We start from the raw sequence: 12,970 nt of genomic DNA, 5'->3' as shown, positions 1-12,970 counted from the left end.
ATTTCACTGTTTCCCTTTTACCTACATGTGTGTGTTTAAAACCTCACTCCCCTTTTATACTACAGCACACAGTGCCTGTCCACAATATCAATTTTAAGTCAACTTTCACAGAACCACTTTCAAAGCTAATATTGCAGCTTTGTATTGTCAGAATAGGTGAATAATGTGATAGCAATGCAGTATTTAAGACAGTTTATAGCTATATCTAGTACACATACTGAACATAGACTGCACTCATAACTATCTGCAGTTGCATACATTTACCTATCGTAGCACACCTGTACTTATAGTGCATACAAAGCCACATGTCTGGTTCCTGAAGGTGCACCTTGTTTGACGGTTCTCTCCAGCCAGAATCCTGAGGGCCCCACTGAGTGCCTGCCTATCTCTCAATAAACTCTTTAGGAACCATGGAGCCATGGATAGGCACGAGTATCACGTCAGGTCCCGCTCTGCAGACCAGCGGCCCACTATAGAGCGCCCCTCGTCCCGCTCACGCTCCACTGAACGCCCCCACGACTCTTCGCTCATGAGGTCCATGCCGTCTCTGCCATCTGGGAGATCTGCTCCCCCCTCACCTGCCTTGACGAGGTGTGACCCGACTGGAGAAGCTAACAACTCACTGTTTTTGCAAACTTGTGTTTAAGCTATGCAATCATTGCACTAAGGTGTAGCTTTTTCATTGAAACACCAGTAATGCATTAATCTTTTCTGCTTATCAGTTAATGCTGGTGAGTTCTTTTTAATTCACATTTGGAAAATTGGTATAGAACTTAACCCGCTCCCTGGAGCTTCATCTTTATGTAATGTGCATAGCTAAAACCAAACTAATTCAGGACAGACCCTGTCCAAGAGCCCCCACTCACCTGACTAACTCGGAGAGTTACCAGAAAGCCTCATCACTACCACCTCCTCCCAACATCCACCACCACCACCTCCCCCTCACTATTGCCCTCCACCCACTTTATGTTTGTCCCCAAAAGCTCCTGTGCTGTGTTTTCTTTGCCTCTGACCTGGGCTTAACAATGTTACAACTGCAGAGGTAGTGCTAAGTTGTTTTGATTTGGACCACACTGCTGATACACTTGAGCGTATAGCAGTGATGGGCCACATTTTGTTTTGGTTTCATTACTAACATGGATTGAAGCTGTAGATTTTGTAATGGCATCCTGTTCTTTTCCGTTTTGTGTTGAAGCCTTTTGGGGACAGCCTTATCGCATGGTCACACTGGTCTACTGGTTCTGCATCAAAGTTTTTCTCTTTGCAGCTTTTGATGAGTCAACAGTACATGCGATTCACATTTATAACTGCAGCTCAGATCCCTGTAATTGATGTACCCCTCATGCCATGTGCCAACAATCATGCTGTTTATATGTGTTTTTGTTTTTATTTGTATTTCCCTGCAAATTACTAACTTAAGTGTTTACATTCTTGGATGTAAGGGTCCTGTGCCAAACTATTACATTCACAAATGTAACTATGCAGGTAGCATTTCAGTTTCCCCGCAATAGAAAGCGCAGTACGTGACAATTGGATCTTTACTTACACACTAATGCAATGAGCTAAAGCACAGCCTATTCAGCCCCATTCAGTTTCTATTGTATTATGTTAATGCTACTGTCAAATGCTTTCTGTTTATCTAGGGCTCATCCTCATAGCGGCTCAGTCCAGACCAGTCCTACCAGTACACCAATGTCCAGTCGAAGAGGTCGACAACTTCCACAACTTCCACCTTCGGGAAAAGAAAGAAGTAAGTCTGATTAATTTTATGATTTTATAGTTAATTACACTATGGATGCTATAAATGTTTTCATGGACTCTTGTGGGGGCTATGCAGTGTTGAAGTGGATTAGGGAAGCTTGATATCATTTAATGAAAAAACAAAACAAAAAAAGTTATACAGTGCTGTGCAAAAATGTCCATGCAGTCTGCAAAATACATCTTACAAATGGTTTTCCCTTTTAGAGTGAAAATATGAATATGCATAATTGACCAAGGATCTCTAACATCTTAAAATCTTTGCACCGTTACTTGTTTGTGAAGTAGAGCTAGGTCCATACTGTTTATTGCCTTTCTTGAAATCTTGTCCAATACCTTTGCACAGTAGTGTATATAATTCACTTTATTTTTTTTTGTATCAGTGGTAATATTTTTTCTTACCATCCATAACGTCTCTGCTCGGTTACTTTCCCATTTGTCTAACAGAGGATGGAGACGAAGGAACAGAGCCTTGTGAAGGTCTGTACTTCAGTAATGTTTGGGTTTGGACTCTCAGATTGGAAAGTGCTGCGAGTGGCTCTTTTCACTCTGAAGCTCAAAACCTTGTCTGCAACGGCGGGTGGCTCGGTTCAATTTACTCCCTCCAAAGTTGCCCTCCGCTGCAGCATACATCATCATATCTTGTCCAAATATCTTGAACCATTGTGGTTGTCTGTCCCTGAAGGCCTGTCCGAGTCAGGTACTGACTGTGGTAGTGCTGTGTTCCTCTTTGTCCTTGTTTTTGAAGTTGTTTTTGGTCATTGTCGAATGGTTAGTTGGTTTTAACTGTTTTGTGATTTGGACTGCTGAGAGTCTACCCAAAATGTAAACCAAAAACTTGCGTGGAAAGTGACATTGCGACTAAAAACAACCATTTCTTATACATTTCTGCACCTCAGCACTCCTCTTATAATTGCTGTGTTTTTGTAATAATGACTGTATTGGTTATTAAAAAAAGTCACAAAGTGCAAATGAGATGACGTGATAGGAACATTTCCCTTGTTAATTTGATGAATGGACAGGGGAAAGCATGTGACAGTGCAAGAACACATCACCAGAGCAAACAAAAACAATCCGTACACCCAAAGACCTTATTCACCAAGAACCATTTTATGTATACAATTGTTCATTAGGCAAACAAATACATTACACTGTCCTGAAAAGTAACCCCTCTCCAAAGAGCACCTTTCAAGAAATGTACCCATGCAGCGCTTCTTTTTCTTTACTAAAACTAAAACTAACCCTAAAAAAGCTTCTGTACAGTACAATATACTATAAAGAAGTGAAAAAAATAAACATTGAGCATCCCGCTGGTTTGCTTCTGGTAAATACATTTATCACACATCGAAACACTTTTGAATCACCATTAAGTTATTAGTATTTAGAATTTTAAAATCTACATTGGTAAATTACGCTAATTGAAAATCGTCTTAGACACAACCCTGAGCGCTTTTCCCTCGTCCAGTCACTCTCTCGTCTCTCTCTCCTCTCCAGAGTAGCTTGTTGGTGGCAGTGTGTGGGCAGTGGGGAGGTATCGATCTGACCTTGTGCTGTAGCTCCCATAGAGCCGCGCAACACTGGACTTATGCAATGCAAATGTGCGAGAGACTCTAGTATATGCTTAGTTGTTTATCGACTATAGATCCACACTATATCATGCTGATTATGTACTAGGGTGGTTGTACTCTCTCATTCTCTCTCATCATTTTAAATGCCCCGTCTCAATGAATTTGAAAATGTGAGATGCAGCTTGGAAAACGTGTATGCACTTTTAAAAAAACAGTATACATATTACAATTAATATCAGTTTCATTTACTTACTTCTTACATGACGGCCAATGTTCAATTATTGTAATAAAAACTATCCGAATTGCACATCAGTCATTGAGTAAGAATAATTACAGTGATGATGAGTTTAGATTTGTGAATGATGTGTTTTTAAAAAGTTTTTTTTTTTTGCTGTAGTGCCAGAGCCAGATGAAAAACCCCAAGTTCTGCCAGTAAATGGCCGGAAAGGCAAGTCCAGTGTGTGGTGTGATTTAATGAGTTTGCAGTGGGAATTATTATTTTCAGGTATTTTCACAGTTTCAGCTGGTTTTGTCTCATTGAATGTGTGTTTTCCTGTGATTAGTCTTTTTTGCTTTTAACTAATGGTAGAGTTCATATCAAATTGTCAGATTGTCTTTGTAATTTGAGTTAATTGGATATATTTCTAGACAGCTCCACATTTTTTAAAAACTGCATACAATACCAGGTATCTTACATACATACTACTAATACTATTAAAACACTGCAAACATTAAAATTACATTCTTACATTTTGCTAAATTGTAAACTGAATTGTAGTTACCTACTGTGTCCAGCAGATGGCACTAAATATACAGTCAAAAGAGGAGCTGTCCATGTTGCTAGTGCTGAAGGGTTCTTTTCAAACCACTCTGAACAGCTATGCACCACTGACATAAATAATTAAAGCTGTGGATTTGGTTGCATTGTGTTTGATTATGGATAAGTGTGATCCTGTGGTCCAGACCGAATAGTTGGTGTGCATGTATTTTACTGTAGAGGTGACGTGGGAGGACCAGCAGAAAGGCCTCAATGGTTCTCTGTCTGACGGAGGGGAACAGCCTGTCCCTTTTCTGGACGATGCAGGTTGGTGGTTTGGTGTGGATCTTTGACCTATTGAAACCTCCTTGCTACTGCATTTCCGTTTAAGTAGTTTGCAGGTTAAAAAACAGGACATTTTTCATCTCACCTTTCTAGTGTTATTGAAATTCAAGCAGTTTGCTGTTGTTGTCTGGGATCCGTTGCTAGTTAATGTGAATAACAGGTCCCTGAGTCCCGAAAATGCACCCAAACATTGACGTTGTTTCATCCTGGAACCTAGATTATGCAAATGCAACTGCAAGTCATTTTATTACTTGAATCGGCCTCTAGGTGGTGTCCTGGGTTTCTCTTTTTTCCTTGTGTGGTTTTGCAGTGTTTGAGTGCTGTGTGAATAATATTTGACTTTACTTTCTTCAGTATTTTGAGGCACACATTCACATACATTTACATTGCATTAATGCATACAGATGGTTGGTTTTAAGTGTCTATATACAATATATTACAGGATTTATGATTGATTACCAGTTGCTTTCATCTCCACGCACTGGCCCACATGATGGCAGTCTGACACCTCATTGTTTATGCTAATGCAGATCTAATAGATGCAAATACAAATGTGCTCGAGACGGGATGGAAATGAAATGTGACCTTATCTTGCCCACCCACATGTATTCATTTGCATTTTTACAGGAACAGAGTCTAGGGCAAGACGGGCTTACTAGAAGTATTTTTCAGATGTACTTAACTTTTAATTCACAACTTTTGATGTTGTTGTTGTTGTTGTTGTTGTTGTTGTTGTTGTTGTTGCGGCTTTTAAAAAACAACAACTTTATCCTGATGATACTTTTGTCATTTTGGGACACATTTGTTGTTGATCAATGGAATTGTACTGTTCTAGCGGGAGGCTGTAACTGTACTTTGTGCGTCATTGTGACGTCAACATGCTCTATAAGCACTATACAAAGCTCTTTTTGAACACTGTATAGTATACTTTGTTCAGCAGTTTTTATTCTCTGGAGGTGTAGCTGGCTCTCTCTTTTGTGCGCTTGCTGCTCTGTGCTTCCAGTTTGTGTTGTTTTGTTACATTTTTATTATAGCTTTTTTTCTTATTCCTTTATTTTTTCCAGGCCTGTCTTCCCACAGACTTTGCCCCATGCAGATTAAAGTTCACTTCTTCTCTAACCCTGCCCCTCTTTCCTACCCACTTTACCTTCAAGGACTCCAGTCTCTCTCTGGGTGGCCGGCTCTGGTGCATTAACATCTCTTTACTATTTCAGCTCTATTTTCTTTGAAAGCACAGAACCTCACCCACCAATCCTCACGCTTCTCTCTAATTCTCTAATAACTAAACTCTTGTGGCCTTTACCTCAGCCTCTCTCAGCTTTCCTTTCTGTGCCCATGGTGAAGTTTTGTGTATCTATGATTTCTTTGTGTGTTCTGTGTTTGTTGTGTGTTGGTTTGTCCATTGTTGTGTCGTGTTCTTCTTGTATTGTGTCCCCTTCCCTCTCATCCTCGTCATCCTGACCTTTGCCCCTTTGGATGGTCATGTGATTGTGCCCCCCTGTTCCCTGTGTGCCCCTGTGTGCGTTCTCTCTCATCCATCTCCCTCTCCTCTGTCTGTGTTTGTCCATCTGTGATGTGACTCCAGAAGACACCGCCTCACCAGGTTGGACCAACTCAGGTCTGTCCCTTCTTCTCTCCCTCCTGCTCCTTCCTCCTACAGCTGTTTCTTCTCTGTTCGTACCCCCCACAATCCACTCATCTCATTAAATTTTACTTTGCCTGTTTTGATTTAACGTTTGCTTCAGATTTTTTTGCATACATGATGTCTAAAGCTTTCTTTATTTTGCTCTTTTGTCACCGTGTATTTGGAAGGTCTGGCTGGGCTTCAGCTTTTCAAGATAATTAACTGCAAACTAGTGGCAAGAACATGTCTGCCAACTTTAAACTTAACAGCAAAAATGTAAATGACCAAACACATATTGGGTTCCTTCGGTCCCTAAAGCCAGGTTGAATTTGTCTCATTAGAGTAAACAGAATGTGTGACATTGGCTGTTTTTGACTTGGTGACTTTAGTCATTGCTCCATTGCTTTTTATTTGAACATGAGTGTGTCTGTGATGCTGCTGGCTCACTGTTTGTGGCATGGCCCTTGAACATATTGTGAAAGTCCATTTCACGTTTCCCTTGCCATCATTCGACACAAAAGTAGAGACAGAGAGCTGGTAGAGAAATAAAAGCTACTGTGCGCTGAGACAGTCAAGTGGTGTTTGAGCTTGTGTATTTGATCTGATCTGTTTCATTACTGATATCGCTGGCATCATGTCTGAACAGTCTGGGTTGCATTTGTGCCTCGAGCGATAAACTGACTTGTGGGTTTTATGCACATGTAGGCCTGTCACAATAAATGCTATATTGGCTTAGCGTTCAATAAATGATAGATGGAACAATATTTTGTCAGTAAATATTTATCATGTTTACCTTTTCTTAGAGAGCATTTTAATTATTTCTTGGTTGTACAATAATATTGGAGCTGTTGAGGGTCTAATAAACATTTTAAATGAATCAAAAACAAACTACTTACGTGTTTCAATCTGCTAGTTTATGTTGAAATTTCTTTTTTTAACTTAAAGTGTAGAAAAGTAATTATCCTGCTTGGGTCATTGTGTCCATATGTCCATTTACGGTGATTTTTGTTCTGTAGGAATATATCACACCTCAAAATGTCTTTACCGTGACAGTCTATGCACATGGTGGATTTAAAAAAAACATAATGTCACATATTACTATAATAATGATGGAAGAAAAGAGTTTCAGTTTTCAATCATTTCTTGTAAACAGCTAAATTAAGTTAGTTGATTTATTTGTAATGACTTGACCTAGCTGACTTCATTAGCCGGTATATGACATTCCCATAGTCACTGAAGAATGAACTACAAGATGTCTGGTACAATTAACCTTTTTATTCTTTATTAGTTCCAGAGTTATTGATAGAGGCATGTGTACTGCTTTAGGGCTGTTTTCTCTGTTTTGGTTGATCCTTGCCTTCTCCATGCGGTGTGTCCCTGTCATAGCTCATGGCCCAAGGTTAGCCGACGCTTGTCTCTCATAAACCCTTGATCCTTGCACTAGAGGCTTTCTTATGGAGAGCTTTGCCACTAATTTAATTCTTCCGTTCTCCGTTCTTAGGTTTGGAAATGGACGAGCGCACAAGGCAGATGAAAATGAAGATGAACAAGTACAAGCAGGGAGCCGGCTCTGACTCACGGCTTGAGCAGGATTATCATAAGGTAAAATGTGTGATATTCTGTAGCAACAACAAAACATGTCTGTTCACGTTCTGTGCTGCTGATTTGCACCGTGATTTACTATTCAAGCACATGAACAAACACTGAACTGTTGTTTGTCTAAAGTGTCAAACATCATGGGCCTGGATAACAATAGTAGCTCTATATTTCTACATACAATTTACCAGATGAGATTACCAGATGAAAAAACAGAACATTTTATATATTTTTGGGCAGAATTTACCAATATTTAATGTGCTTTACCAAATATAAGGCCTCTATGTTTTGGACAAGCTAAGATATTGTATACATTGCCCAATACTTAAGCCACTAGGTAATACGGTCATAAGGGCATATCAATTATTATATATTTACACTCTTACACTGTTATTGTGGGGCTGAAACGGGAATAATCAATTAACCGCAACTAATCAATTATTGAAGTAATTTAATTTAATCGAACCGATTAATTATTTAATTGAATCATTTGGACTATACACAGACTCAGACACACAGATGACATGTGCAGAGAGAAGAGGTTTTATGTTTAATTTTGATTACATCAAATTTACAAAAGAAATTTGTTGATGAAAAAACAATTTTGTCTGCAAGTGTTCTTGATCAAGCGGCATCACATTCGCTTTTTATAGTTCAAATTTAGTTTAAAAAAAAATGTAATTCATGGGCCTTTTCCAACCCATAAAACGAATCAATTAATCAAAAGAATAATAGGTAGGTTATTGTGATTTATTGTCAATTTTCTATTCAGACATCTAGTTAAAAGCATGACATTGTTTACTCCTGAACAGTTTAATTAACAGTAATTTGCAGCTGAATTAAGGAGCGTGACATTGAAGACAGGCAGAAGCTGGTGTTTAACTTAGCCTCAGTTTTGTCCTTGCAGAAAAGGAAAAGCTTCTTGTGTAATTCTTTTGAACTCATAAAGCGAGTAATAAATGTGTAGGTATCCCTTCTTGTTCCTGTTTTCCCTCATTCGAAGTGCGTGCAAAAAAGCTACCAAAAATTTACCAAGACTGTTAAACACAAGCCAAAATGTTGATTATATGACAGCCAAGTTTGAAACAGCCAGCTCACGACAAAAACTAACACCAGGCACTCAGGATGAAAATAGATCTAAATAAATGTTTACCTAAATACATTGTTTAGAACAGTTACTCTCAACCGACACCTTCTTGGAGTCCGTCATATCCCTTGTTATTTAGAACTGGGACACACGTTCAACAATGTATTACAATCTCCACAATATTACTTATTAATCAATTCTTCGCTCAGTATTGAAACTGAAACTAAACTTAAAAATGAGTGTATGGGTTTAATGACAATAACATTCCCTGGTAAGAGTCTATGGTACATACAAAGTCTAAACTACACAGAAACTAAACATGGAACTAAAAGCGGACTAGACAAGGCTGCGTTCACACTTGCACATTCACCACATCAAAACTGGAATTTGGACTCAACCTGAAACTAAACCTGGACTCAATCCAGACTAAACTAGGACTAAAACAGGTCATAAACCAAGTCCATATCAGAACTAGCGTGAGCTGAAGTTCGGACCAAATAAGGACAGAAAGACTAAACCAGCTCTAGAACAGGATATAACAGTGCTGCTCTGTGCTCGAGTGGTCCAAGCAGCAGCACATATGCCAGGTTCCATCTCAGATGTCAGTTTGCTGAATGTCCTCCCCACTCAGGACCAAAAAGATCAGGACCAAACCAAGTCTACACCATTTGACCCTTTATAAGATTCTAAACTAAAACATACTAAATCATTGAAGGATTGATGTGAGTGGTGTGGAACATAGTGTGATTTCAATGGAGAAACTTGGATTAACCATAGAATATCACAAAATATAAAAAATCAAGGGGGTTTTGGCGAATCAAAACCCACTCAGATACATGTTAGTGATGTTAGAGCCTGGTTTAAAGACATTTACTACTGTATTTTACGGCCTTTGAACATTTATTAGGAGAACAATCAAGGACTGAACCCAAATTATAAAAATAAAAAATGTTTAGACTGGACGTTCCATAATTTTATAATATTTCCTTGTTTGTTATGTGGTACTGTAATGTCTTTAAATATTCTTTTTACGTTTTCGCTGTGCGCTTTTTACAACAATCTGCTTGTAATTTGATCTAATGTCATGAAATATTTTGTGGAACAACTGCACTACCAGTGATGACCCCCTCTTGCTTTATTTCATAGTAATAATTGCATTAATCGTTGTCCTTTGTCTCCACAGAAGTCAGGCAGAGATCCACGGAGTTCGGATAACTTGTCGGCCAAGTCTTCGGACAGCGATGTGAGCGACGTGTCCGCTGTGTCGAGAACCAGTAGTGCATCTCGATTCAGCAGCACGAGCTACATCTCTGTCCAGTCAGAACGGCCGCAAGGAAACCGCAAGATCCGGTAAGCCGCGCCTCCAGCAGGGCACGGTGACACTTGCCTTACTGGTATCAGAATGGACAACCTCTCGTTAGACTGGCCCCTTTGTTTCTCTGCGCTCTGATCCGGCATAACAGCATGAGCGGAGTGAATACACAGAACATCTTTCCCATGTGAATCCTGTTCTTGGGTTTGTAGACAGCGAGTGAGCAGCAAGAGAGATAAGTCAGGAGTCACTCTGACATTTTGATAGACTCCTGGGTTAGAATGTCTCCAAAACTGCTGCGCTTTTTGTTTTTGCTGATTGTAGTCTGCAATGGTCATTTTCCTTTGAACAAAAACAAAAATGAATGTCAATATTTTTCTGAGTATTCCAATAATATCCCAACAATATTCAGACAATGTCAATTCAACAGAACTGTGTCAAACCATGTCTTTAACTGTATTAGTTGAGGTTTAAGTATCAGACAATGTGAAAATGATCCACAAAAAAGGCTTAATTTCCTCTTTTTGCTGTATTTTCTTTTACAATGATAAATGATAACGATATACTCGATATTCACATTTTGCACATCTTAAAAACAACATTTGGAATATTGTCAATATATATTTTGATAATCTGCCTGTTTACCTCGAGCAAGAACAGACATTTGAATAGAGTTGTGTAGGACCCGGTGATAATAGCACATAGATCAATAAGCACTACGCAGATGGTGGTGTTATGCCTGATTCCTGTATGCCGCATGGCCAAGAGAGGTTCAAAATGGCATTTTCATTCAGGAAAATCCACACTATCAACTTAATGTTTTTGTGTAATTTTCTTGATGTAATGAGTTCAAGTTTGGCTCCTTCTTAGACAAAAATGGAACCAAATAGTTGAACTCTGCTATTTTTGTAACAGTGGAGGAAGGTTGTCCATATCTGGTGATAAAGAAACATGATATACATTTATTTTGTTGTTCGCATCAGCTCAATGCAAATAGAGCTTAATTTGCATGATGCTTTACTATTGTTGTACATCTGTGCTTCTCTTTCTGCTTTCATAGTCTGTCTGCACCTGTCTTTCTCGTTGACTTTTCTTGTTGCTTTGTTTTTTGATTCTTTTCTGCGTTGCATGGGCTGCTTTCTCTGTCTCTGTCTGCAAACATCAGCCAAATGCGATCGAGGAGCCAGTCACGGGAGGGGGAAGAGCAGCTTGAGAAAGTGCACGAGGAGGGGGAAGAGGCAGGGCTAACGGGTGCGGGGCAGAAAGGCAAGCAAAGCAACAAAGAGGGCACAGAGGGTAAAAAGGTGTCAGAGCAGAGCACAGATTTAGTCAAGGAACAACAAGATGATTTGGAGAAAGAAGAAGAGGTGCACCAGAGGAGTGTCTCAGAGGCTGATCTAAGGTAACACATGTGTGGAAGCCTCATAGACTCCCACTAACCGTGTCCCTACGTGACCCTTTAACCTGCTCATGACACAGTGGCCCTAACAATCCCTGCCTACACTATGTGGAGATTTATCGACCCTCAAACACCCTCAAAGTGGACTTGTTACTCCTCTTATAGTCACATGGCCAAACTGCATGGTTTTGATATGGGCCAAGACAAGGAAAGTGAATACAGTTCATGTATTTGAGTAGTTCATTTCAAAGTGAAAATAATTTACGACAAGGATGATATTTCCTAGGATTTGTTTATTTTTCACTATTCAAAACATTGGTCCAACAGAATTTGACCTTTTTTATATTTTCTTCTTTCTACTAATGACTTTGACAATTTTGGATTGCAGAAAATAAGATTTATGGATTAAATAACATTCCTTTTAATCATCATAGTTTAAAGTGTTACAATAACAAATGAATGCTTGAGACATTATTCCAGTGGGCCAGCGTTTGCCCACTAACCAGAGGGTTGTTTGTTTCACCTGTACTGCAGGAATATCGATTTAACATTTTGAATTGAACTATTGAAATAATTTCACTTTTCTACAAACGTTATGTATTAATATGGGGCAGGTCTGTTGTAAGAGGCTCTTTTGAATACTTCTCTCACTTGTGGCGGCCAGTACATAATCATGACCTGATTGCCTGATATATTTTATTGCCACTAGAGATTCAGGGCTAATTTCTATCTTTTCTAAAAGTATGTCAAGAACAAATTCAAGTACAAACTGGGAGAACATGTGCCTGATAGGTGTCTAAGATCCCACAGTGCTTATTACAAATTAGGTTTATACTTCTTAGACTTAAAGCTCTCCCGGTCACAAAGGAAACAATATGTTAAAAGCTACAGACCCTCTTAAGTCTGATTAAGGCGTTGCCTGGATACAGTCTGAAGCATGTATTACATAAGAAAAGCACACAAGGGCCAGTTTGCAGAAGGGCACATAGTAAATTGAGACAATCAAATACACTGCATGTTCTTTTCTGCTGAACTCCATCGATGCTTTACAGTTGGTCTTTGCTGGTCTTTTGTTGTTCTAAGTGTTCTCCTCATGTTTCTGAGTGTCACTTAACTGCTGTTGTATCAGTGTGTCCAGACCATTTCCTCTCCTCCTCAGCCCAAGCACCTCACCTAAGATACATTCAATTCACTTTCAGTGCGTTCATTGTCAATAACAAAGAAGTCATCTGTGTCCATTCAAACTGAAAGTGATTTGAGTGGCCTTATTGAAGTCTGGAGATTGAAAACATTTCCTCTATGACAATCCCTGATTTCTTCATGACAGCTACAGTATAAACACCTGCATAACATCCACTTTGTCCAAATTCATATGAGTGTTTACTAAAACACTAAAACACTCAAAATAAAAACTTGGGAAGACAAATATATATATATATATATATATATATATATATTGTACGCTATATTCTGAGCCAAATTCATTATTCTTATCTATTTTATCTTCAATAATTATATTATCGG

At 39.0% G+C, this 12,970-nt stretch overlaps 1 protein-coding gene across 16 annotated transcripts in view; it reads left to right on the top strand.

Moving 5' to 3' along the window:
* rims2a (regulating synaptic membrane exocytosis 2a) overlaps positions 1-12,970 on the top strand; it is a 103,714-nt gene that overhangs the window by 67,591 nt on the left and 23,153 nt on the right. For 5 of the 16 annotated variants that reach the window (XM_072460503.1, XM_072460502.1, XM_072460505.1 and 2 more), the window contains 7 exons: positions 406-591; positions 1,644-1,750; positions 2,206-2,238; positions 6,014-6,046; positions 7,554-7,654; positions 9,919-10,085; positions 11,213-11,449. In XM_072460503.1, coding sequence (XP_072316604.1) covers positions 406-591; positions 1,644-1,750; positions 2,206-2,238; positions 6,014-6,046; positions 7,554-7,654; positions 9,919-10,085; positions 11,213-11,449 — 864 coding nt within the window. The remainder of the gene's footprint in view (positions 1-405; positions 592-1,643; positions 1,751-2,205; positions 2,239-6,013; positions 6,047-7,553; positions 7,655-9,918; positions 10,086-11,212; positions 11,450-12,970) is intronic. The other 11 variants (XM_072460506.1, XM_072460519.1, XM_072460511.1 and 8 more) reach the window with 4 other exon arrangements.

Source organism: Eucyclogobius newberryi, unplaced genomic scaffold (genome assembly GCF_026437365.1).
Source record: "Eucyclogobius newberryi isolate DKJ021-1_F unplaced genomic scaffold, fEucNew1.0.hap1 SCAF_3, whole genome shotgun sequence".
Classification (NCBI taxonomy): Eukaryota; Metazoa; Chordata; class Actinopteri; order Gobiiformes; family Gobiidae; genus Eucyclogobius; species Eucyclogobius newberryi.
The sequence above is the reverse complement of the archived record's forward strand: the minus strand, read 5'-3'. Positions and strand labels throughout refer to the sequence as shown.